Source organism: Centropristis striata, chromosome 17, assembly GCF_030273125.1.
Source record: "Centropristis striata isolate RG_2023a ecotype Rhode Island chromosome 17, C.striata_1.0, whole genome shotgun sequence".
Classification (NCBI taxonomy): Eukaryota; Metazoa; Chordata; class Actinopteri; order Perciformes; family Serranidae; genus Centropristis; species Centropristis striata.
Genome location: NC_081533.1, coordinates 13725342 through 13749248, shown reverse-complemented (window position 1 = coordinate 13749248; position 23907 = coordinate 13725342). Strand labels below are relative to the sequence as shown.

The window sequence follows — 23907 nt, the reverse complement described above, 5'->3', positions numbered from 1 at the left end:
AAAATGTGAAGAGATTTGCATTAGCCAGCAGTGGAGTGTAAAGTGTAAAGGGCAGGTACAACTGTTGGTATTCATGTTTTCCCTATAGGTCACAGTAGGGTTGGGCCAATTTTAAACTGGTTTGATATCAAGCCAAACACTGGACCAGCCCGATAACACAGCATCAATTTATATTGAGTTCTATTGATGCTTTATGCTTTGGAAGGTACCTTGAAAGTCCTTGAATGTTGCTCTTAAAAAGCTAAATGAACCCTTTTCTTTACTTTTATCATGATTTTCATGTCAAAAGTAACTAAAGCTGTCAGCTAAATGAAGTGGAGTAAAAAGTAAAACATCCCACTTGACTCAGCAGCTACTCCGAGTGGAACATAATGAGACTGAAAGAGCCCATCAATGAGAGTGTAGCCACTCCAATCCACTTGATGGCAGTAATGCACCTTTAAGCTGGTTTGTCAATCGATAGAAAACAAGACATAAGAAGGTTAGGTTTTTTGGTTTCATCTCTTTTGTCGGCTTCAAATGGTAAATGGACCTGCACTTATATAGCGCTTTTCTAGTCGCTTTGCGACCACTCAAAGCGCTTTATACTACAGACTGCGCTCATTCACCCGTTCACACACACATTCATACTGGTGGCAGAGGCCACCCTAAACGGTGCCACCTGCCACCATTGGGAATTCATTCACACACCGATGAACGCAGCATCGGGAGCAATTTGGGGTTCAGTATCTTGCTCAAGGATACTTCGACATGTAGGCCGCCATGGTCAGGGATCAAACCACTAACCAACCGTTCAGTGGGCGACTGCTCGAACAATAATAATCTAAAATGTTTACAGGTGCAGTTTGTTTTCGTTGCAAAGTCTCAATATCTTTTCATCCTAAAAAACAGTAACTTTCCCATATCTACTGAAATCTTATTTCCTTCATGTTGCCAGCCTTGACAGTAAATTGCAGACAGAACATAAGAAAATGGTCATCACATTTCTTATTACTAATGTCAATGTAATGTACAATTTAGATTTATCCATCATGACTCCATCTGTACAGTTTGCTGATGTATACTACTTTCAAATTTGCAGGAATGTCATAAAGACAAATGGCGGTTCAGCTGGTTTGCATAAAATCGAAGCGGTTTCGGCTCATACACCTGACCGAGGTTAAAGGTTAATCAACTCAATTCTGGATCATACCAGAGCGGGATTGAGCTAATGAGCGCAAAATATTCTGGCTGATCAAAGATCAATTTGGCACTAAAATCAAAAAGGGGCTGTGGCAGTCTGCTGCTGGACTACTCTGGACTGCATTGCTATATTTGATTGTAAATAACCATCACAAAAGCAAAAGATAAGATCCAAAGATTAAAAGTGTAAAAAAAAAACTTGAATGGTGCATTCAGAATTTGAGATGGAAACCTGGGTCCAACAGCAAATTTCTAAATTTGTCTTAATCCAGGCATTAAAAGATTTGTTTCTTATTGAAGATAGTCCCGTTTCCATCTGCTAATAATGTTTTGGTTCCATTAAATATGTGTTCACTCTCGATTCCTTCCCCACATATTTTCAAGATTACTGGTCACAGCTGTAAACGCAGTCAGCATGTGGTTGTACCCACCATAAATAGAGCAGCATGTATCTTAGGACCCTGAAACATTTTCACACATATATATTTACTTTCTACATTACACATTCATGAACATCTCCATCTCTGCCCCCATCTGCTTGGGAAAAAAAAAGGCTGTGATTATTATCTTCCCATTTTCAAACAGGAAACTGTCATCCTGTAGAGAGGAAGTCCCGGCGGTGTTGGAAGTACCTGTTCTGTTTTGCAGAGCCTGACTTTACTCCCCGCCAGGGACACCAGCACTCTGCCTTTGTAACCGCGGAGCTCCAGCATGCCTCGCTTGTTTGTGGAGGAGGGGTGGGAAAGGCTGTTGGAGCGCTTCTGGGAGCCGCAGGCGGGGGGGCGCGTGGCCGTCTGAAGAGTTTCCATCCACTCCTGGCGCTCCCCTGTGGACACGTGCATGAGTGAGAGACAGAAAAAGAGATGTGGATGTGGATACAAGTGTGAATGTGCGAAAGACGGCGAGAGCAAGAGAGAAAGAAATCACGAAAGGCCAGAAAGAGAACTAGACAAAGAGAGATCAGGGCATCTTGAAGTCTTTGAATTATAGTGTTAATTCATCATTTTTACATCCCTTTAGTGAGTTACACTGGCTGGCTGGCTGCTAAAAACCTCCATTGCATACTGATACAGAAAATCCGAGTCTAAAAAGAAAAGTAATTGAAACACAGGATGAGCTACGATTGGTAAAAATTAACTTAGCCCCTGGAAAAAGAATATCCTGCAAAGCTGAAAAGTGCAAAGTCTAGCATTAAAGATACAGATAGCTGCTACTCTGAGATTTGCAAGCCTCCAGCGAGATGTGGCCAGGGTAATTTGAGTCAAACACACCACCTAATTAAAATATATAATTAAAAAAATATAGCTTCTAATGAGAAACTGCCAGTTTTCCGAGTCAACTCATTTGTCTCCACTTGGAAAACAACAGAGCAAAGTCACATAAAGGTGCTAGTACGTTTCACAGAGCAGTTCATTTCAGCTGTGAAGGAGTAGGACTTTGAATTCATCTGATGAAAATGTTGCAACTGCCTGTCCGCTAAGCCCAGTCCCCTTAAGCTACAGATGTAACGCCTGTCATGTTTTGACGGTATAAAAGAAGTGAACGTAATCACAATAATCCAATAATGTTTAGGACATGTTTTTAGTTTTGGAAAAGCTTAAAAAAAAGGCCACCACCTTACAAACTGTTTATATACAGTATTGCTCCTACAGCCCCGTGTATATGGAGAAAACCAAAGCTTGATAGGCCTGCTGTGTAGGGCTGGGCGATATGGACCAAAAGTCATATCCCGATATATTTAGGCTGAATATCGATATACGATATATATCCCGATATTTTTATTGCAAAGTGAGAGCAAATGTTCAGTCAAAGTCAAAGCCAAATATGACATGTCACCAGTAGTTTTATTGAAACCGTTTATTTAAGTGAACATAAATACTGTATAACAGGAGTACTTTTTTTAAAAATCAAAGCTCCAAAAAGTGCACATTTAAATAAAAAAATATCTTAAATAAAAGCCGCAGCTTGCCTGGAGCAAGGATCACAGTGCACAATTCGAACTATATCGATATATGTGATATGGTCTAATTCCATATCACATTTAAAAATATATCGATATATCTTTTATATCGATATATATCGCCCAGCCCTACTGCTGTGCCCATTTACAGTTGGAGGAGGGCTCTATAACTGGCACTTCACATGCTTAGTGTCTTCAAATACAATTTGTCCTTGAACATGACACAAAAGCTTTAACTTTTTGTAAATCGCCCCGGATTACCTAACAGCTAAATGGCTCAAGCATAGCGCGGCGATGCATCGTGTTCCATCCAGGGTTTACATTCAAACGATGTACACTCAAAAGGCCTCTCAGATATCTTCTCCTGCAACTTTTCAAACGGACATAAAAGAAGACATGAAACCGGCGCTGTAAAGCCCATTCCCCTACCGCCCGAGACATTGTGCAATCAAAGCCTGCAAAGTGGGAAAACACAAGAGATACCAAAGGATTGTAAACACACGAGCACACACACACACGAGTACACATCAGAGGTCCGAAGCAGCAGCACCCACTGTGGAAACTACAAGACAGAAAGAAGAAGGGAAAAAATCTAAAGAATATGGAAACTGGTATGGAAACCAAGCAGGTAGAATGGAGCGGTAAATTTGAGATTGAGGATTTTTATCAACTAAATGGACTTCAATTCAAATTTGTACTCAAGCCATCATCCAAAAACAAAAACACAACAATCTGACAGAATGACAGACACTTTTCAGAAATATGCAAAGTGACAAAGTGAAGCTCTCAGAACAATAGTGAGCACTTGTGTGGTCACACAGGTGCACCACACACACCCTTTTTTTCAGGAAATGTATTTTTGGATAGCCATGAATACGAACAAACAACAGGATGGAAGGATTTCATGAATATTCTCCAAACAGGAGGACTTGATGTCTGTATTTCTAAACAGTTCTTATGTGATTCATCAAAATGTTCAGGGTGGAGAAGAGAAGCCCTTACTTGGTGTAATCACTCCTCCGTTTCATTTAATCATCCATTACTATCCTTATTATGGGCCACTTCTTTGCCAAAAGAGGAAAAATCACCGACACAAATCATGTCACCAAAATCAATTGTACTATTAGCTATGTAGGGTAAGGAAGCATGAGGAAATGTTTGTAGGAGGTTAACAAATTATACTGTTGAAGCATGCCAATTTAAGAATAGAGAGAATAATTGTTTTTGTGATACTTTATTGATCTCCACGTTGGAAAAAATGTGTCTTTTCACTTTCTTCCCACGGCTCATCTATTGAACAAGAAAAGGCCTGCAGCTGGTAGGGACTCGGTGTCTTGCTTAAAGCACATCGGATTTAACAGTAATCCAACAAAAAACTCCATATGCTGGAGTGGTGAAAGGGAGATTCATTGGACATCTCATTACCTAGATGAAGATAAATGTACACATATTTAGCTCGTAGCCCATAAAGGTAATATAAGTCATATTTTTTTGCACACTTCCTTCAATGATAACTGATCACCTGTGTCTTTCTTGGACGGCTTAAATAACTCGGGGTAAATACGACATCCTTCCCCTGCTTCCTGCAATGCGCCATTCCTTGTATCCTTTTAAGTCAGCATCAATCATAGCTGCCACCACAGCATGATCCTGATTGAGTAAATTGTGTATGCAGCAAGTTGTAAGTCAGCCTCACATCCTGGAAAAGTACACGGTGCACATGCACAAGATTAAGACCAAATCACAGGGAGGCCTTGATCGTCCCTCGGCATTCTCAGGACTTTGAAAACTAAAGACAAAGGCGTGAGTATTAACCCTCCTGTGGTCCTGGGGTCCTTTTTGAACCCAAATCATTTTCATCATACCATTAATATAGGTTAACTTTCATAGAATTGCTTGAACTTTTCAGCATATCGTCACACTGTTTAAAGAATCGCCTAAGTCATTGTAGAACCTGATAATGTAATAAATTCCTGATATTGTAATAAAAATCTGCACTTGAGTCCATTGAAAATGTAATAAAACCTGATAATGTAATAACTTCCCGGTAATGTAATAAAGTGCATTTCCCAATAATATAATACACTTTTTTTTACCAATAATGTAATAAAGTATAACATTAATGGAGGTTATTACATTAATATAGGTTAACTTTCATAGAATTGCTTGAACTTTTCAGCATATCGTCACACTGTTTAAAGAATCTTGACATTATTGGTAAAAGGTTCTACAGTCATTTTTTGACAATTTTTTTTTTTATTTGCCTAAATCATCTCCTCATGACGCCGGCAACCTATGGTTAAATCACCTACATCCTCAGTTGATCAGATCATGTGATTTTACCCCTTTAGGACTCAAGACTTAACTCACTTCTTTGACAATTTGCCACATTCATAGGCATCAGATAAGAACCCAGCAAAGAAGAGCTAGAGGGAGATTGTTTAGTTATCAGTTTAGTTTATCACTGTTTTATTGTTGACACTAATATTGGTAACACTTTATTTTGAAGGTCTTTACATAAGAGTGACATGAGCGTGTCATAAACATGACATGGGATGTGTCATGAACATTAGTGACACTTTGAAGTAACATTAATGCTCATGATACTTGTCATGTCATGTTTCTGACAGGTTTGCGTGACTCTTATGTAGACTCCTTCAAAATAAAGTGTTACCATATCTTGCTTAAGTCACAAAGGCATGTTCAAATTGCCTAAGTCATTTATTTCTCTTAAGATACATAATTTACACACAGTGTTATTACTATGCCAATATCCATCCTTTGTTACATCCTTTTTGAGTGAAATGATCAATAAATGTCATGTTTTTTTGTGTTTCCTGCAAAACTTGAAAAAATGAGTTAGGTGATTATTTTTAACAGGGTGACAATATGTGCCCCTCTGCAATTTTTTTTTCTAAATTTCAACTTTATTCATGCATTTTTACGTGTTTTATAAATTTTTATAGCACCTGTGATCCTCGGGGGTCAAAAAGGACCCCATGACATTTTTGACTGGTTTTAGGACATGTAGAAAGAAAATATTAACAACTCTTCTTTTCACCTTTCTCACCAAAATTAGGCCTAATTTCAAGCGGGAAAAAAAGTAATAAAACCTGTTTGTTTTTTTCAACAGTTATAATGAAATGATAATTTCTTGATGGGAATGCACAGTGCAAATTTTAGTGAAACGTATGTTTTGAAAGCATTGTACATTTTTGGATGGAAGCAAAATGAATAAAAGAATCACACCTGTGGTCCTCAGGAGTCAAAAAGGACCCCATGACATTAGACTGGTTTCAGGACATGGAGAAAATAAATTATTACCAACTTCTTTTTTTCACCTTTTAAGGCAACTCATGACCAACACATTGATGTATAATTTTCTTTTTTTTTCATTATTATTGGTCAATTTTAATCAAATATACAAAATTGGGCCTCACAAGTAAATACTTAATTAAGTATTTGCTATGATAACTTGTCCAATTTAGAAGTAGAAGAGCGCAGATTTCTAGCAAGGCCACATCTCGTAATAATAATTTGTGTATTTGCCTCATGATCCAGATCAGATCCAAATCTTAATTGGCTCCCTTGGCTATAACCTTTCACTGAGTTTCATTAAAATAGTATTTTTAGTAGACCTGCTGACCAACAGACAACCAAACATAGCCTCCTTGGCGGAGGTAATTAAGTCTTTTCACACCTACAGTTTGTTTCACACAGAGAAGAATCCAACTGAACCAAAATGCCTCACTACAAACGCCCACTCTGCTTATTTGGTCAGATGTGTCTGGGGTACCGTGTTCTGGACGAGTGCATATTTTTGGGAGAGGAACATTGCTGTGTAATTCTCAAGAAAGCTGTTACTATTCCTACAACTCCTACAATTTGTGTGCACTGCGGCATACCCGGGTTTAAAGTACACCTAGTTACACGAGTCATTCAGCTTAAACTTGCAAAGATTACAGGTGCAAGTACATCGCAATACATTAGAATATCATAGAAAAGTCCATTTCCAGTAGTTCAAGTCAAATAGCCCCAACCAAGTATTGAGTCATATAGATGGACATACTTTTCAGAGGCCAACATTTACATATTAAACATATTTTTTAAAATTGGTCGTTTGTAATATTCAAATTTTTTTTGAGACAGTGAATTGTAGGTGTTCATTAAATGTAAGCCATTATCGTTATAATTAGAAGAAATTAAATAAATTAAGACATGAAATGTTTCATTCTGTGTGTAATGGATCTATATAATGTGTTATTTCTGTCAAAATCACTTTATTCTATACGTCTCATTTAAAATGTCGCCAAAACAAAACAGTTTGAATTAACTATATCCTGTTAAAAACGTATTCTGCTCCTCAGCGACACTGTGAAGCAGAATTGATTCTGCTCAGACAAACGGTCATGTGACAAATATTTACTGAAAATCTGTTTACACAGATCTGAGAGGAGAGGACAGGAGAGGCTGTAAAAATGTAAATAGTTCAATATGTACAGCATGCGGAGACGCAATTTCCCCAATATTTGCGTTTTTTACTTGTATCGGCATCGGCCGATACGTGCGTGCGTTCGCCGGTCAACTAGCCCATTTCACTGAGCCAACACCAGGCAAGGCTTGGTGCAACATCTGCCATTCTCTGGTGAGCTGCTGCTGATACCGGAAAAAAGAAAAACATATCAAATATGTGGATTCATCTGAGGCGCCACCACCTCCAGGCCTAGAACAACATACACATTGTTTGCTGTCCAACTGTTAATATGTTTTGTTTGTTTTGTTAATAAATGTTCCTTTTTTTGTTAAAATTGAGACTTGTGTAACATTTGTTATCATTGTGTCATTTTTATCATGTAAATGGAGGGAGAAAAGGCAATATCGGCTTCAAGAATCGTCCCAAAAAAATCTGCAGCACATATCGGGGATCGGTTAAGACTGATGTCAAAATAATCGTTATCGGCCTTAAAAAACCTGTATCGGTCGACCACTAAAACGAACGGAATTTCACAGCACCACTGAACTTTTTATGGGTCTCAACAAGTCCACCAGGTTACAAGTGACCAAGGTCAAAGTTATATTCGGCGTTATGAGGTTCATAGAGTCCGAAGTATTGCCGCGGGTGTTTTAATACAGCAAACATCCGAGCGGATCAGAGCAGACTCGGTACGAGTATCCGACTCCTACACACACACAACCCTCCTGAGTGTCCAAATACTGTATCCGCTGCCCGGCCCAGAACTCGGCTCTGGTCTGGCTACCTCCCAGATTCTTATGAATTTACAAAGAGCTTGTATCAATAATGAATGGCCCACTCAATTATTGACTGCTCTTTACATCACTGGGCTTTACTGTTCTGTTCCCACCCTTGCTTTCTGAGTTCCATTACCTGTCCTGCGCTCACTTATTTGCCTGTTCATTTATTCAGGACCTTCCTCTCTCTCCCTCCACTCTCTCCTCTTTGCCCAAGCTGTCAATCTGTGCAGGGAGGGCTGGAGCGAGGAAAAGGAGGTGGGAGGATTGAGAGAAAGTTGAGAGGAGACGGTGGCATGCCTGCACGCCTGCATGTTACCACGTGTGCATCTGACTTGTGCGCTTGAATGTGTCTCGCATATGATCGAGTATATGTTGTTGTTTGTTTGTGCACACAGTCTCCGCATGAGCCTCCAACGTGCTTGCCAAAATTATTTTCACTCAGTGTGCAAACATGCCCTCACCTCTGCATGCATATTAAAAAAAAAAAGAGTGCACTGCAAACCAACAGCCACATCTAGCTTCATTGCTTGTTAAGGGATATATGTATAGCCATGTATTTGAAAGACTATTCCACTTTACATGGAGAGAGCCGAGGAGAGAGGCACATAATCCTCATTGAAAGTGGATGAGATGAGAGCCAGGTCCACTTAGCGCTCAACACAGATCTTAGAAGCCGCCCACACAGTCTCCATCAACAGGAATAAAAAAAAAAAAAAGAGAAAAAAAGCCAAAGCAGAGGGATGGAGATTTGCTTTGTTTTCTGTCATTTGAATCCTCTCAGTCTAACATACATGCACAACACAGAATCACACATTTATATGACTCCTTTGTGTTTAATCTACAGAAAATTTGCCAAATATTACTATATTTACATGAACTGGATGAGTCTTACTTGGGCCTTACCAATACATACACATGGACCATATTATCTGTCAAAAAAGAGTGAATTTAGAGTCACTGTAATATCACACAGTTCAGAATTTGTTAGTAATCAAATCTATCCAAAACATGCATGTAATGTATTTTTAATGCATCTTAAATCCAGCATTATAAGCTAACTAGAAAGGTGCACCCAGTAGCAGGCATTGAGAATCTCCTGCATAGCAAACGACTGGTCTGATAGATCCAAACTCTGCTCAGAAAAGAAGCATTTTAAAAGTAATCTGCTTGTCGTCTTGCAGACAGACCTGGCAGAGCGTGGATTCAGACTTTTTACACATTGGCATGATGTTGTAGTTATTTCTGCATACTTTATGATTAGTCTATTGCAATTAAGTCAGAGCAAAAGCTGTTTATTTGGGGTTCATATAGATGTAGTAGCGCTGTACCTGCAGTCATCCTGACTCAGAAGATGATGAAATTCATTCATCCTTCCTTTCGATCATGGGTCTCAAACTCGTGGCCCGCGGGCCAATTGCGGCCCTCGTGACAATATTTTGTGGCCCACACCTTGATATGAAAGTGCTTCTATTTTTGGTCATTTTGTTTCTTATTTAAGTAATTTAGGTTTTTTTCTGTCATTTTGGTAATTTTGTGTCTTTTTTTGGTCATTTTGTGTCTTTCTTTAGTTATTTTGTGTCTTCTTTGTAATTTTTTGTCTTTTTCAATGAATTTAGGTTTTTTTCTGTCTTTTTGTGTCTTTTTTTGATCATTTTGATACTGCCTCCAGCGGAGTTTGAGACCCCTGCTTTAGATGATATTATTAATCTAGACATGAAGGTGTGTGGTGTTCTGATGTACTTGGGACTTCTACAACAGGTACAAAGAAGCAATAGTTGTTAGGCGAGTAGCATTAATAAATACCGAGAGTCGGACATACGTTTGCCATTTACAATTCTGATTCCAAAAAAGTTGAGTGTGAAAAACTTAGTAAAAGACAGAATGCAATGATTTGAAAATCTTCTGCAATCTACAGTCACCCTTGTTTTCTTCAGTTTCTTGTTCATTTTAATGCCTGGTACAGCTAAAGTACAAAGGTACAAAGGTTGTTTGGACAAATATAATGAAAACAACCATATCTAGCCATTTTCCACGGTTTTCTTGATCACAATTTTGGTTATTATCAAGAAAACCATGGAAAATGTCTAGATATCAGCTCTTAAATTAAGCTCTTATGAGCTATTTTTGTTGTTATCTTTATATTTGTCCAAACAAATGTACTTTTAGTTGTACCAGGCATTAAAATGAACAACAAGTTGAAGAAAAAGTCTAATAATTTTTTCCATGACTGTACATCCAATTGAAAATGGAAGACACGCCCTAAATGACACCCTACTTTATGATCTATTTTACTCTTAATGGGACCTTATTTCACAAAGTGAACATTATGCAGTTGTGGAAGAAGACTTGAAACTAGCAATTTAGAATAGAATTTCATTAGTATAATTTTATACTGAAGTATAAATTAAGGGAGAAGTAGGGTCATTTTCCTATTGACTTAGATACAAACTGACTTTTTTATTTTAATTTTTTAACAACCAGGAGGTTGCCCCCTCTGGCGAATAGACAGAATACAGGTTTACGGCCATTTTAAATTGGCTTCACTTTTCAGGCCTGGAGGTTGCCACTTAGTGAGGAATCAGCAGTTAATGAGGATATAAAACAATCAATAAAAAGGTTTATGAAAAATCCTTGAGGTCCTTGAGCAAACAGTCAAGGAGAACTTTGAATGCACTTGTCTTGTTGCATGGAAATTTATGCTCAACACTAGCTAAGAAGCTAATGTTAAATGTTTGCAGTAAATGTTAAAACCCGCCACTGGGTAGTAAAAATGTGAAATAATGCAAAGTGAAATATTTACTACAGTTAATGCAGCTTTTACTCCCACTCCATGTCCTCTGGAGTTTATATTCCTGCCATCATTCTCTCTCTGGCCTGTTCCCAGCCCTTTAGTTGTTATCCTTACTTATTCTCTACAACTCTCTCTTACCTCCTTTCCTGTCATTTCAAACAAAACTAACATGTGTTAGGAGCAGGCTCCGTGGAAAGGCAATTGCCGAAGCATCAGAATACAAATCATCAACATTTCTTTACACCATAAATCCCATCTTCTCTCTTGTAGCGCATTTGTCTGCATCCCCTCTCCAGCACTCCCTTCTTGTCCTGACCGCTTTCCATCACTCTCCGCCGTGTCTCTCCCTGCCAAACTCTCCTTTCCTCTGGCTTTCTTCTCCCCCGCATCACTCCCTCCCCCCCTCTTTTTTTTTTCTTTTCTCCCTCTCTCCTCCTTGCCTGCCTTCCTTCCTCCTTCCATCTCTCCTCTCTCAAGCTGACAGTACCTGAGGGAAGAGGCCACCTGCGGACCAAGTGGAGAATCAGCCGACAGCTGTGTGCACACTCTCTCCGGTGGCCTTCAATTATTCACTCACTTCTCCCTCCTCCTTTTCCCTCTCTCCATCTTCACTCTGCCCTTTTCATCCCTCCCTGCCGTCTCTGCCTTTACCTCTCTGTTGCTTCTTCACGCCGAGATTGCGTGTCTGCCTCTCTCGCTCTATCAATTCCTGTTATTCCCTCATTTAATCGCTTCCTTTTGCTTGTTTCCCCTATCCCCTTTTCCTAATGTCCCTCCCGGATGCCTTTTCACTCCTCTGACCATCACTCCACCATTTTCTCCCCCCTTCTCACCCCGACTGCATCAGCCCGGCAGCTCCATACCTCCACTTCACTAACCTACTCCTCCTCTTTCCCTCTGTCTCCTCATGTCTCCCTCTTTCTCATGTGTTTCCCCAAAGATTGATGACTCTCCGCCACAAGGCGAGTGGGCCTGTTTAAAGATGCATGAGGTGATGAGGCCAAGTTTTCTCCTCCTTCTCTCTTCTTTTCCCCTCTCCAGCTCTCCTCCCAACTCTCCCCTCTTTTTTTTTTTTTTTTTTTTTCCTGACGGCAGCAGCAGCAGCAGCAGCCACCTCTGCAAGAGGCTTCCCACTGATCCCAGGCGGTCAGAGGCCACCTCCAAATCAGACAGCCCTCTCCCCTCCCAGCGCTTGTCAGGACAGCTGAGTGTGACGTATGACGATCAGCCGGCAGACAGCGTGATAAATGATGCCGCTGAGGACCCGCGACTCATAAACGGACAAAAAAGGCTGGCAGATATCGATATGATGACGCACTGAATCGACAGAGTGAGGAGGGAAGAATCGCCGGTGAACAGTGTGGTGAAAATAGATGGAAAGGAAGTTTAAAGGTGCAAGTTGTTGGCTGTACAGACTCAATGCAAGTCTTAGTTTTTAGCTGACAAACACTTTTTTTCAACAAGCACGAGTAGCAGTAGATGGATGAAATTAGGCCTTCATTCATTATACGAATGACATGATAAACTGGTAGATGTAGATGCATGTATTGTGATTGGTATCAACTCTTAACCCTTTATCAGGCGAAGAACTATATTTGGTAACTTCAGTGGATATCAAAATGGGGTCAAGAAAAAAGTAGCAAATTTACTAGATTAAAGTGGCAAATCTACAAGAAAAAAAGTTGCAGATTTAAGAGATTTAAAGTGGTGAATCTGCGAGAAAAGTTGCTTTTTTTCCCCCACTTCTTTCTCATAAATCTGTGACTTTTATCCACGGGGTTAACAAGCTAAATCCGTGTATCATTCGTTCTTTCCATTATCCAAATAATGAAATATTGACTGGTTATTTTGTTATTTGTTTTTTTATTATAACACAAAAAACGAAAAAAAAAATGCTTGTTTTTCATATTTTAATATTAGGCTCAGATCAAAAATACGAAATGGAAAAACGGGCACCAGGACTAAATTTGATTTTAATATTTAATTGGTCGGGTTTACGTGAATATGTAGGTAATACTCCTGAGCAGACTTTTTTCTATTTCATATTCCAATTTCAGCTCCACAAAACAAAACAAATCCTTTTGTATACAAATGTGCAATGAGCAAGTTTGTATCAAAATACATCCACTGCTGTGTAGAATGACTCTCCTTGTGTTATTTCCTCTCTGTCTCTTGCAAATCAACAGAACAAATTACTGGAGAAAGTAATCTCCTATTACTGGAGAAATATATATTACTACTAGTGCTAGGACTACTACATTAGTCACAAAAGAAATCTATATAATTAAGCAAATGTTCTTCTGTTGGCCTTATATTCAATTTAGAGTATTGAACACAACATTTGAATGAAATGATGTTTTGCTTTCAAATTCAGTTAGTTTTAATTAGTTTTTAGAGTGAGTTTAGTTTAGTTTTTATTTATTTGAAAATGCTTAGGTTTAGTTTTTTATTAGTTTTAGTGTTCGTGTTAGTTTTTTTGTAATGGGCTATGTGTTGGGTGCGAGATTCAAAGAGGTCATAATAAATTTTGCCTTTATTTCCTTTGGTTTATCCATTTTAGCCCCAATAAGGTTATTAACTCTTAAAGTTCCGGGTGTTTTGAATTTTGGTTTGAGTGTAGACATCCCAGTCTCAGTAAACCTATTCACAATGTGTTCCTGCATGTTGACTAACTAGCAGCTATTTGGTCAGAGCTAAATAAATACATTTCATATCAACCAAAAAGGATTATGCAGTGTTTCCCCTACATGTAATCTACGGCCGGCGCAAAAAAACACGTGACTTGTAATATCACAGGCGAATTGAAGACTTTCACTTCCACACAGTGAAAGCACAACATCCAAAATTTACAGAGCGTTGCCCCGGCGACACGTTTGTGCAAGTGCACGTGGGATTACCATAATAACTGAACGGTTTACGCTATCGAAAAAAATTCCAATGTTTTCTGAAAGCTGAGAAGTTGCTCTTTACAGCTAATTGAGTGTCATTACGGTAATTTCACTCGCACCTCTCCTAGAAGCCCAAAAAGCAGGAATATACACACTCAGCAGCAGAGAAATGGAAACATTAGATTATGTATGAAAAAAGTAGACAAAGACAAAAACGAAAGACATTTTCACTATAATTTGAGTTAGTTTTGGTTAGTTTTGTAACCACACAATACAGTTTCAGTTAGTTATCGTTTTTAGTTAACAAAAATGTTTTTTCAATTTTAGTTATTCGTTAGTTTTCCTTAACTATAATAACCTTGGTTGGGGATCATTGATTTGCAATCAGAGCAGCCCATAAAAAGACGTTTAAAGACTCATAATGCTGTTTACACAAAATTCAAACCCAGACTATGTTATGTAGCTTTAAAAATAGTAACATCTGAGGGAAAATGAGTCATCCTCATTATACAATCATGGAAAAAAATATTAGGCCACCCGGTCCTAACCGCCTGGTACAACTAAAGGTACATTTGTTTGGACAAATATAATGACAACAAAAATAGCTGATAAGTCTTTAATTTAAGAGATGATATCTAGACATTTCCATGGCTTTATCGATAATAACCAAAATCATAATTAAAAAATTTTAAAATGTCTAGATATCAGCTTTTAAATTAAACAAGCTATTTTTGTTGTTATCATTATATTTGTCCAAACAAATGTACCTTTAGTTGTACCAGACATTAAAATGAACAAGAAATTAAAGAAAACAAGGGTGGTCTAATCATTTTTGCCATGACTGCAAATGAGCACTGAGCAATAAAACAACCAGTTGAACTTACCAAAAGTCATAATCAGATGCTCAATACCAATGATGATGTCAAATATTGATTATTCTATTCCTCACTCAAAAATAAGTCAATATATCAATTGCTTGCATTGAGGTCTCAACGATCTCAAAGATCCACCACGTCCTATAACATTCACACTATACCACACAATGAGTCAAAGGTCCATAAGCATGGACATTTCTCCAATCTCACTCATTCACATGAATCAAAGGGCGGCCGACGTCTAACCCCAGAGACGGACCTCGATTAGTGAATGAGTAGTTTGACCTGCGCTGCCTAATAGACTGCCATCAAGCAGGCAGGAGGTAAGGAGCGGAAAGTGTCTCTTTCCCCTCTCATTAAGGCCGACACAGACAAAGCTCTCAGCTGAAAGACGATAAGCAGAGACAACTCTTATTCCGTTTTGTGTGACAGAGGGATGAAGAGAGGAAAGGAATGAGACTATTACAGGATTGTTCCTGAGAGATTTGACAATTTCATTTTTTTTTTTACAGTCTGTCCCTTTAGATTAACTTAATAACATCGGTTCAGACAGGGACATGAAGTCATTACTGCAGCAAGGATCTCCCTAGGGACCGATGTATACACCCACTTATACATAGCATGATATTCATTTGCAAGAAAAAAACACTTTCAAGAAATAAGTTGACATTTCTAGAAATCGGCTTATTTGCTTTCTTTCTCAGGGTGAGACGAAATGTGCGTCAGGACCTGATTAGCCTAGCTTAGCATAAAGACTTGAAGCAGGGGGAAACAACTAGCAACCTGTCTGGGCCGGTCAGATCCAAACACACTGCTGCAAATGTCGTTTGGTAGACGCGAGCTAACATTAGCTCGCGTAGCAATTAAAGTTGTCTTGATCACAAAAAGCTAACCTGTGACAAATCATTTCCTGTCGCTAAGCACATGCAGCTTTGAAATAAGAGCACGGTGTGTTAACAGAATCCACCACAGAATTTACAAGAAGTCTGTCAAAATAAGATGCCTTAAATAAAACATAAAAACCCCATATTCTCCTTTAAAATGATTCATTAAAACATGAAATCATTAAGATCAGTGTAAATGATGGAATAGTGGCATTAGAATGTGTGAGAGGCATTAAAAGTGAACCAGTAGGATAACAATAAAGATTCTATAATACGGTATACCCCCGGACCCCACAGATGGTTTGGTGCCCCCCCCCCCCCTCAAAAAGATTAGACCAGGTGTGGTTTTGAAATCCTTCAAAAATGGTCCTTACTGTAACTTATGCACTTAAAACAGACTGTTAATGGTTATTGAAGATGCAGTGAATGTAGCCAGTTACTTTTCAGCAGTAATTTTCCTTTTGAGCCAGAATGGCATCTGTACCCACTAACTCTGGTCCACAGCAAATTGACAGCTAATTACTGCCACTGTGGAATTCTGTCTAAAGCTAAAATCATACTTTTATCGACACTGATCTCATTCATGGCCTCTCTGGAATCCAACTGATGGAAATCTGTGGCTGCGATGGAAAACTTCAATCCCTGTAATCAGAGATTTTAAATTCTTAATTCAAACAGAGCCAGACAACCTCCAATTCGCTAACACCCCCCCCTTTACAGTCATGATACTGATCATATCATGCTCTGAAAGACAACAAATTTCCTGAAATGTAGAACTATTCCTTCACATATGGGTACCTTGCAATAGAGGTGGGAATCCGCAGAGGCCCCACAATACAATTTTATCCAGATACTTGAGTCACGATATGATATTATTGCGATTTTAAGCATTTTTCGATATGGTGAGTATTGTGATACAATATATTGCGATTCAACTGTTTAACTGCATTATTAATTACAATCAATAATGTAGCAACATTACACACAGCAATGCAACATGTTTCTTCAAATAAGAGAAAATTCTCAGTGTATTCATCTCACTTCAGTCTTTTTATTTCTCCACAATGAGAGTCAAACCCACAGACTGACCAACAAAGTATCCAGTCAAACTGAACTGAACTGATATCAAACATGTATGGATGACAACAACTGCAGCATTTTATCAAACTTTCCTCAACTTTAAGCTTCACTGCTCTGAATTATTTTGAATGAAACATAAAAAAAGCCTAACTTTACAGCCTTATTTCGACAACTTTGTGACACGATATCATGACGCACATGGTGCCTATAGATTCCTTAGATCTTCTTGTTTCATGCGATACAAGAACCTCCAGTATATTCCTTAAAGTCTTAGAAAAAAGAAGATACTGACGGCCCGGAACACTAAATATCGATGCTTGGCAACCATAAATCGTTATATCGTCATGCAAAATATCGCGATCCTATGCTTCATCCATTTTTTCCCCCACCTCTACCTTGCAATATGTTTCTGATGGATGTAAAACCTCCAATCCCTCTGAAATTGTCCTCTGAGAGAGAGAGATGGCGAGTGTAGAGAAATAACTACATGCGGAGAAAGAGACACTAAAAGAGTGAAAGAGGTGAGGCAGAAGATTACCACATTTAGAGAGAGTGAGGTAAAAACGAGAGACGAGACTGAGATAAACAAAAAGGGAGGGTGGGAGAGGGAAGGACGGAGAGAGGTGGAGAATGAGAGAGAAAAACAAGGCTAGACAGGGAATCAGACGGTCAGAGCGACAGAGGCAGACTGTCCAGCAAAACAGAACGAGGAGCTGATAGATGACTGCAAAATGCAGAGGGGGGAGGGACAAAGGATGCACTTGCTCTACCTTCTCTTTCAGCCCGGAATATGAAGGTCCGCAGGGAGGTGACTACCTCAAACTTGTTGTCACCGAGTCCTCGCAGCTGTCTGACAGCACTGGCCATGATCATGCCTTTGGAGTACATCTCCTGTGAAAAGACAGAGAAGAAAAGCATGTTAACACAAGTAGACACACACGCAGCTTCAAGCATACTAATAATGTTATCGAATTGTTGCTTATTCCTATTATCTGCATCTGTGGGCCCACAATTGCTGTTTTCGAGCGCATTGTTTGCATCAATAGATGTGTAATTCTGAGATGTATTACCGTTGACTTGGATCGCATTCATTTTGAAACGCCACCGACAGACATCCTCATCAAACTGGAGCAATAACCCATCAATGCAGCGTCAAATTTATTTGCAGAAATAGCTTCCCTGTTCCCTTTCAAGCAATAATTGTGATAAATGGCACGCAAGCTCTTGGATAGAAGCATTTCAATCAAAAAGCTGCTCCAGGAATACAAACAGCAACCTGATGGTATGTGTTTTCATACGAGCTGCATGCTGTTAAGCAAGCCAGGACGTATTTGCATTGATGGGATGGTTGACATTAACAACAAATAACTCAAATTATAGAGTGATTTGAAATGCAGGAGCAGGAGACAGCCCAGGAAGAAGAAAAAAAAAAGTGAATTCCGTTGCATTAAAGAAGCCCAAACACAAGAATAACACACAGAGCAGTCATTTGGGTGTTAGGAGACATCATAAAACAAATCTACAAGCTGAAAACAAACTTCTCAAATATTTAAAAAGAGACAGGCACGCTGTAGAGGGGATTTGGGTAAAGCACAGGATGCGCTTTTTGGGTAAAGTGGGATTGGGCTGTGTGTGTATTGTTTCATTACCCCCATGTTTTCCCCCAGCAGCTCTAGCTGAGGCATCTAAATAAGGAGGATGTTGCACTGGAGGCTTCGTGACCCTCTTTACAGCCTCCCTCGACAATGGCAATTAAAGTACTGGGTCATTGTCAACATGAAAAGGAGACAGAAGGAGCAAAAAGACAGAAATCAAACGTCAATATTATCACTTCTAAAGAAGCGAGGACATAACGGTAGCGCCGCTCGAATCAGTATTCAAGCCCTGATGGTGGCAAGTATAACAGACAAATGCCCTTAAAGTAGTTAGAAAAAGCTGAGAACATGTCGGATTGTAATGTTCCTGCGATAGAGTGAACCTGGGGACAGTACATTACGCTTCTGTAGCGGCGTGAAAATCACTGGGTTATAAAAAAGGAAAAAGAAAGGGGTCGTTGCAGACATTGCATTATTCATGTCGATAATGTCATTATCATTGCAAAGTATGAAAAAAAAAAAAAACAGACGTCCCTTTTTTCTCTCTGTCGCTCTTCATCGGGCTTGACCTGAATTTTGATTCTCTGCAGTCCTGTGCACAATGTAATGGCTTGTAGTGATTGCCATGCACAACACTGTACGTTTGCTCTACTGTACCGCCGCTGTCACATCCTGCAGAGAGACACAGAGTGTGAGTTCAGGATGAATCGAGGAAGATAAAGGGGGAAGTGAACTTCTGACGCTCTCTCTCGCCATTCTTAATTAAGCCGGTGACCTTGCGAGCCACAAAAGCCTATTTCTAGAGACCATACAGCCAAAAATATACCAGCCGACACAGTCGGTTAGGGAGAGCGGGGGCGGAGGGAGGGGACGGATGGATGGAGGGAGCGTGAAATTTGAAAAAAAGAAAGGAAAAAGACAGAGAGAGAGAGAGAAATTAGGTTTGTGTGAAAGGCCAAGGAGAGGACTGAGAGAAAGAAAATGAAAAAGAGCGTGAAGAGACACAATAGAGAGAAGATAAAAACAGCAGAAGAGGTGATGGTGGGATTCTGTAATGTAGCTAAAGGAGAAGAGGTAGAAAAGAGAGACATCATGTCAGAATGAAGATGCCTAAGAGGGTCAGAGAGGGGTCCTTCTCGTATTAAAACAGGATGTTAACAATGGCAAGAAGTGGCTCAACCTAATTACCGACAGCCAGCCGTGTGCGTTTCTCTCCCCAGGAGTTTCACACCAATATCTCCCCCCCCCGCTTTCTCTCTCTAAATTTAGATAGAAGTTAAAGGAAGGTGAGGAAAGGAGAAAGTAAAGTGTGTGTGTGTGTCTGTGGATGGATTAGCTCGGTGGCTGCGCGCTTATAATTATACCCCAGTATGGGTTAACGGTAATTAATTGTTTTAATTCTGCTTTTGGGGTCATGGAGGAGAGAAGTTGTTTAATTGCGAGTTGTGCATCTGTAAATACTGTGACAGCGCAGTCAGCGGAGAGGAGACGATGAAAAGAATTGGTCAGCGTTGAGACGGCGGATTCAGACACGACGCGCCAGGCATGCTGCCGCCCACACACACACACACACACACACACACACACACACACACACACACACACACAGAAACACACACGTAATGTTTATAGACTAATCTCAAGAGGACGGACTGCCAAGGAAGCAATGAGGCCTAACTATCTCTCTTTCTCCAATAACAGACACACCTGACTCGCCTCCCTCTGCCAAAGATCTCCTCCACACTCATTTCCCCTCACTCTGACCTCCCTCCCACTCTCAACTCCCTCACTCCCACGTCCTCTCACTCGAGCCGTTCCCATATCGCACAGCTCTCCTTCTACCCTCCCAGCATTTGTCAACCTATGTCATTTTTGCAGGGCGGTGTCACTTATTTATTTATTTTTTTGTCGCTGAAGTGCCTATCCTATGTCTCCTTTCCCTTCAAAAACAAACCTGGTAAACTTCAGGAAACAATTAAGACGGAGCAATGGAGCTAAAGCCTACCATAATGGAGGCAGCGTGTGGAGAAAGCAGGGAGGAGGGTAAAGAGGGTGGAAAGAGTTTTTACCACCAGCATGGAGTTGAGGGTCTGGTAAGCTCCAAATGCAGCAAAGTGCATTTTCAATGGAGGCACGAGGACACCCATTGGTCGGAGTAGAGAACTGCAGCTTTGAGAGAAAAGCCTTTGGGCAACTATGCATCCTTGCTCAGTGTTTCTAAAGATGGTGCTTCCAGGCAGACCTGCTTTGCTGCAAGTCCAAATCAAGTCTGCAAAAAGTTGCAGGACTTTGCCAAGGATTCAAATGAGAAGCCACCTTGTCATATCAAACATGTGTCACAAAGTAGCATTACAGCCTACTACAGTGTCATCAATACTCTCTTTGAGATAGAAATACTGCATTCAAAGCAAAGTTCAAGTAAAAGTACAAAAGTATTACCATCAAAATATACCCACAGCATTATGCAGAGTTGCCCATTTTCAAATAATATATACAGTCATGGAAATGAATAGACCCTTGATTTCTTCACTTTATTTCTAATCTTTAATGCATGGTACAACTAAAGGCACATTTGTTTGGAGACATATAATAATAACAACAAAAATAGCTGATAAGAGTTTAATTAAGAGCTGATATCTAGACATTTTCCATGGTTTTCTTGATTATAACCAAAATCATTATCATCAAAACCATGGAAAATGGCTAGATATCAGCTCTTAAATTACATTAAAACTTTTTGTTGTTATCATTATATTTGTCCAAACTAATGTACCTTGAGTTGTATCAGGCGTTAAATATGAACAAGAAAATGAAGAAAACAATGGTCTAATAATTTCTCCATGACTGTATATTATTATTATTATTATTATTATTATTATTATTATTATTATTATTGATGCACTTTAATGTTGCCTGCAGGTAGAGGTGGAGCTCAATATAATATAGGCTATATACTGCTGGGTAGCTTAACCTATGACAATAAATTACCATTCATTAGTTTAGTTTAGATATCTGTATAATTATTCTGAATCTGCAAAGTAATTAAAGTTATTTAAATAATGTAGTGCAAATGTACAATGAGATGTAGTGGAGTAAAAGTCACTAGTGTTAACATAAATATATTTAATAACTGTGTTTCCAGCTCTAGTCAATGAATCTTTAATGATAGCAGTTTGAAGTTAGTTTGTTTCTATTAAATTTATATTGATTACCAACAACTACAACCCTATTTTTCTTTCAAGTTCAGATGTTTAATACATAAATGAAACCCAAAATTTTTAATTTAAAAAGTTCTGATTGCATATTTACAAAACTTAAGTTGGAGCACACAAAATACTGTCTTTGATGAGTTTCCATTTGAATACATCAGATTAATGGATTGGTAAATTATTGCATTCTGTTTTATTTAGGCTTTAGACAACGTCCCAGCTTTTTTGGAATCTAGGATGTACAACTATTTCTATCCCTATTCATAATTATTCTGGAAAATAAGTTTTTTGGGGGGAATGTGTTCCATTTTTCAAAGATTAGGAAGGGTATTTTGAATGTCAATATGGTGCCAGGGAGCATAAATAAAGCATCAAAATAGAAGATTTTCTCAGACCCCCTGCAGAGGTCTGGACTCAGCCCTGATTGCCCTCAGAGCGAAATGCTGTAAACACAACATTTACATATAGTCTTATAACATCATTATGGAGAACCTGTTAGGAAACAGTTGCTTATTTATACAGGGAGCAACATTAGCATTCATTTGAAGTCCTGTTTGTGTTCATCTGATGAATGAAAGTCCAGAATACAAGCTCCTTTGAGCTCAGCTTTGTTTGTCACCAGCACCTGAAGAAAATATCTGGCTATTTAGCTGCTACATGCTCAGCTATGCTGGCTAGTCGCTATTTGGTTCAGCCAGTTGGTGCTGGGCAGGTCGCGTACAGTGGGGTTTTTGGAGCTTCTTACTGAAAACAGCAGCCGGCTGAGGCTGAAAACAAACAAAAAGCTGTAAAAAGAAGAAAAAAAACAGCTAAGTCGCGGGCGAGAAAACCAAGACAATGAGCTGGGAACTAGAGTTGCATGATGATTCTCAGTGTGATCACCACTACAATCCTCCCTTCTATTGACACTTAATACGTCAATATAAATACAGAAAAAAATGGTTAGACCATATTTGTTTTCTCTAATTTCTTGTAGCTTTAGTTGTACCAGGCATTAAAATGAACATTTGTTTGGACAAATATAATGAAAATAGCTCATAAGCGTTTAATTTAAGAGCTGATATCTAGACATTTTCCCTGGTTTTCTTGATAATAACCAAAATCATTATCAAGAAAACCAGGGAAAATGTCTAGATATCAGCTCTTAAATTAAATCTTATGAGCTATTTTTTGTTGTTAACATTATATGTGTCCAAACAAATGTACCTTTAGTTGTACCAGGCATTTAAATAAACAATAAAGTGAAGAAAACAAGGGTGGTCTAATATTTTTTTCCATGACTGTATATATAGTTCGCAGCAATTTACATGTATTAATCGCTTTGTATTACAGATTTTAACTGAGTCCTTCTTGAATTTTTTCAGTTGCCAATTGCAGCCTGTGCACCGCTTTCTACATTAAGGATTCGATACAGTTTTGCCTGTAAAACCCAAATGGCATGATGGGAATGCATGGCCTCATGTGCCTTGCCTCTCTTCAGCTCCCTTGTAGTGCTAACAGTATGCAACAGGTCATTCAATTACCAGGATGCTAACTGCAGTTCACTTCAAGGCCACTGGTGTCATTAACGACAAGGATTTGCTGAAAATTCCACATAGTATCTTTACTTTTATCTGCTTTTCTAGGGCTCACCTTACAAATTCAAGGCACTGAATCTACCTGAGGGCTAGCACTGATGTGAATTTTAAATTATATATTATGCTTAAATGCCTCTGCATGGCAGAACTTGGCATGGATAAGAAAATAAACACCTAGAAAAGTATGAAACCTTTTTTTTTTTATGGATACACTACCGACTGCGTCTGAATGTGTCACATTGAAGAAAAATGAAAAAAAGAAACACTTGGGGGTGTTACAGTAAGCGTCGGCGCAGGCATCTTGGGAAGACTCGGGAGGGAGTAAGCAGAGGAGCTTTCAGGCTTGGAAAGAGAGAGCTTTGCAGCGTCAGACAGACACACAGACAATCAGGCAGACTGACACACTCAAAGACTGATCCCCGATCCTAAAACCTCATCTCCCCTTTGGCCTCCTATTCAGCCTCTACCTCCCCTCCTCCATCCTCTCATCCCTTCATCCCTCGCAGCCATTCTCCTCTCTTTCTCCCCTCGCTCCCCCCGAAGCCAGGCTTTGGACAGTTTTCACAAACACACACACACACACACACACACAGACACACATGACACCACGTCG

General features: G+C 39.3%; 1 protein-coding gene across 1 annotated transcript in view; it reads right to left on the bottom strand.

The window, feature by feature from the left end:
• arap2 (ArfGAP with RhoGAP domain, ankyrin repeat and PH domain 2) overlaps nucleotides 1-23907 on the bottom strand; it is a 176115-nt gene that overhangs the window by 123961 nt on the left and 28247 nt on the right. The window contains exons 8-9 of the mRNA XM_059354942.1: nucleotides 17684-17804; nucleotides 1815-2008 (exon numbers count right to left, since the gene is read on the bottom strand). Of these exons, the coding sequence (XP_059210925.1) occupies nucleotides 1815-2008; nucleotides 17684-17804 (315 nt within the window). The remainder of the gene's footprint in view (nucleotides 1-1814; nucleotides 2009-17683; nucleotides 17805-23907) is intronic.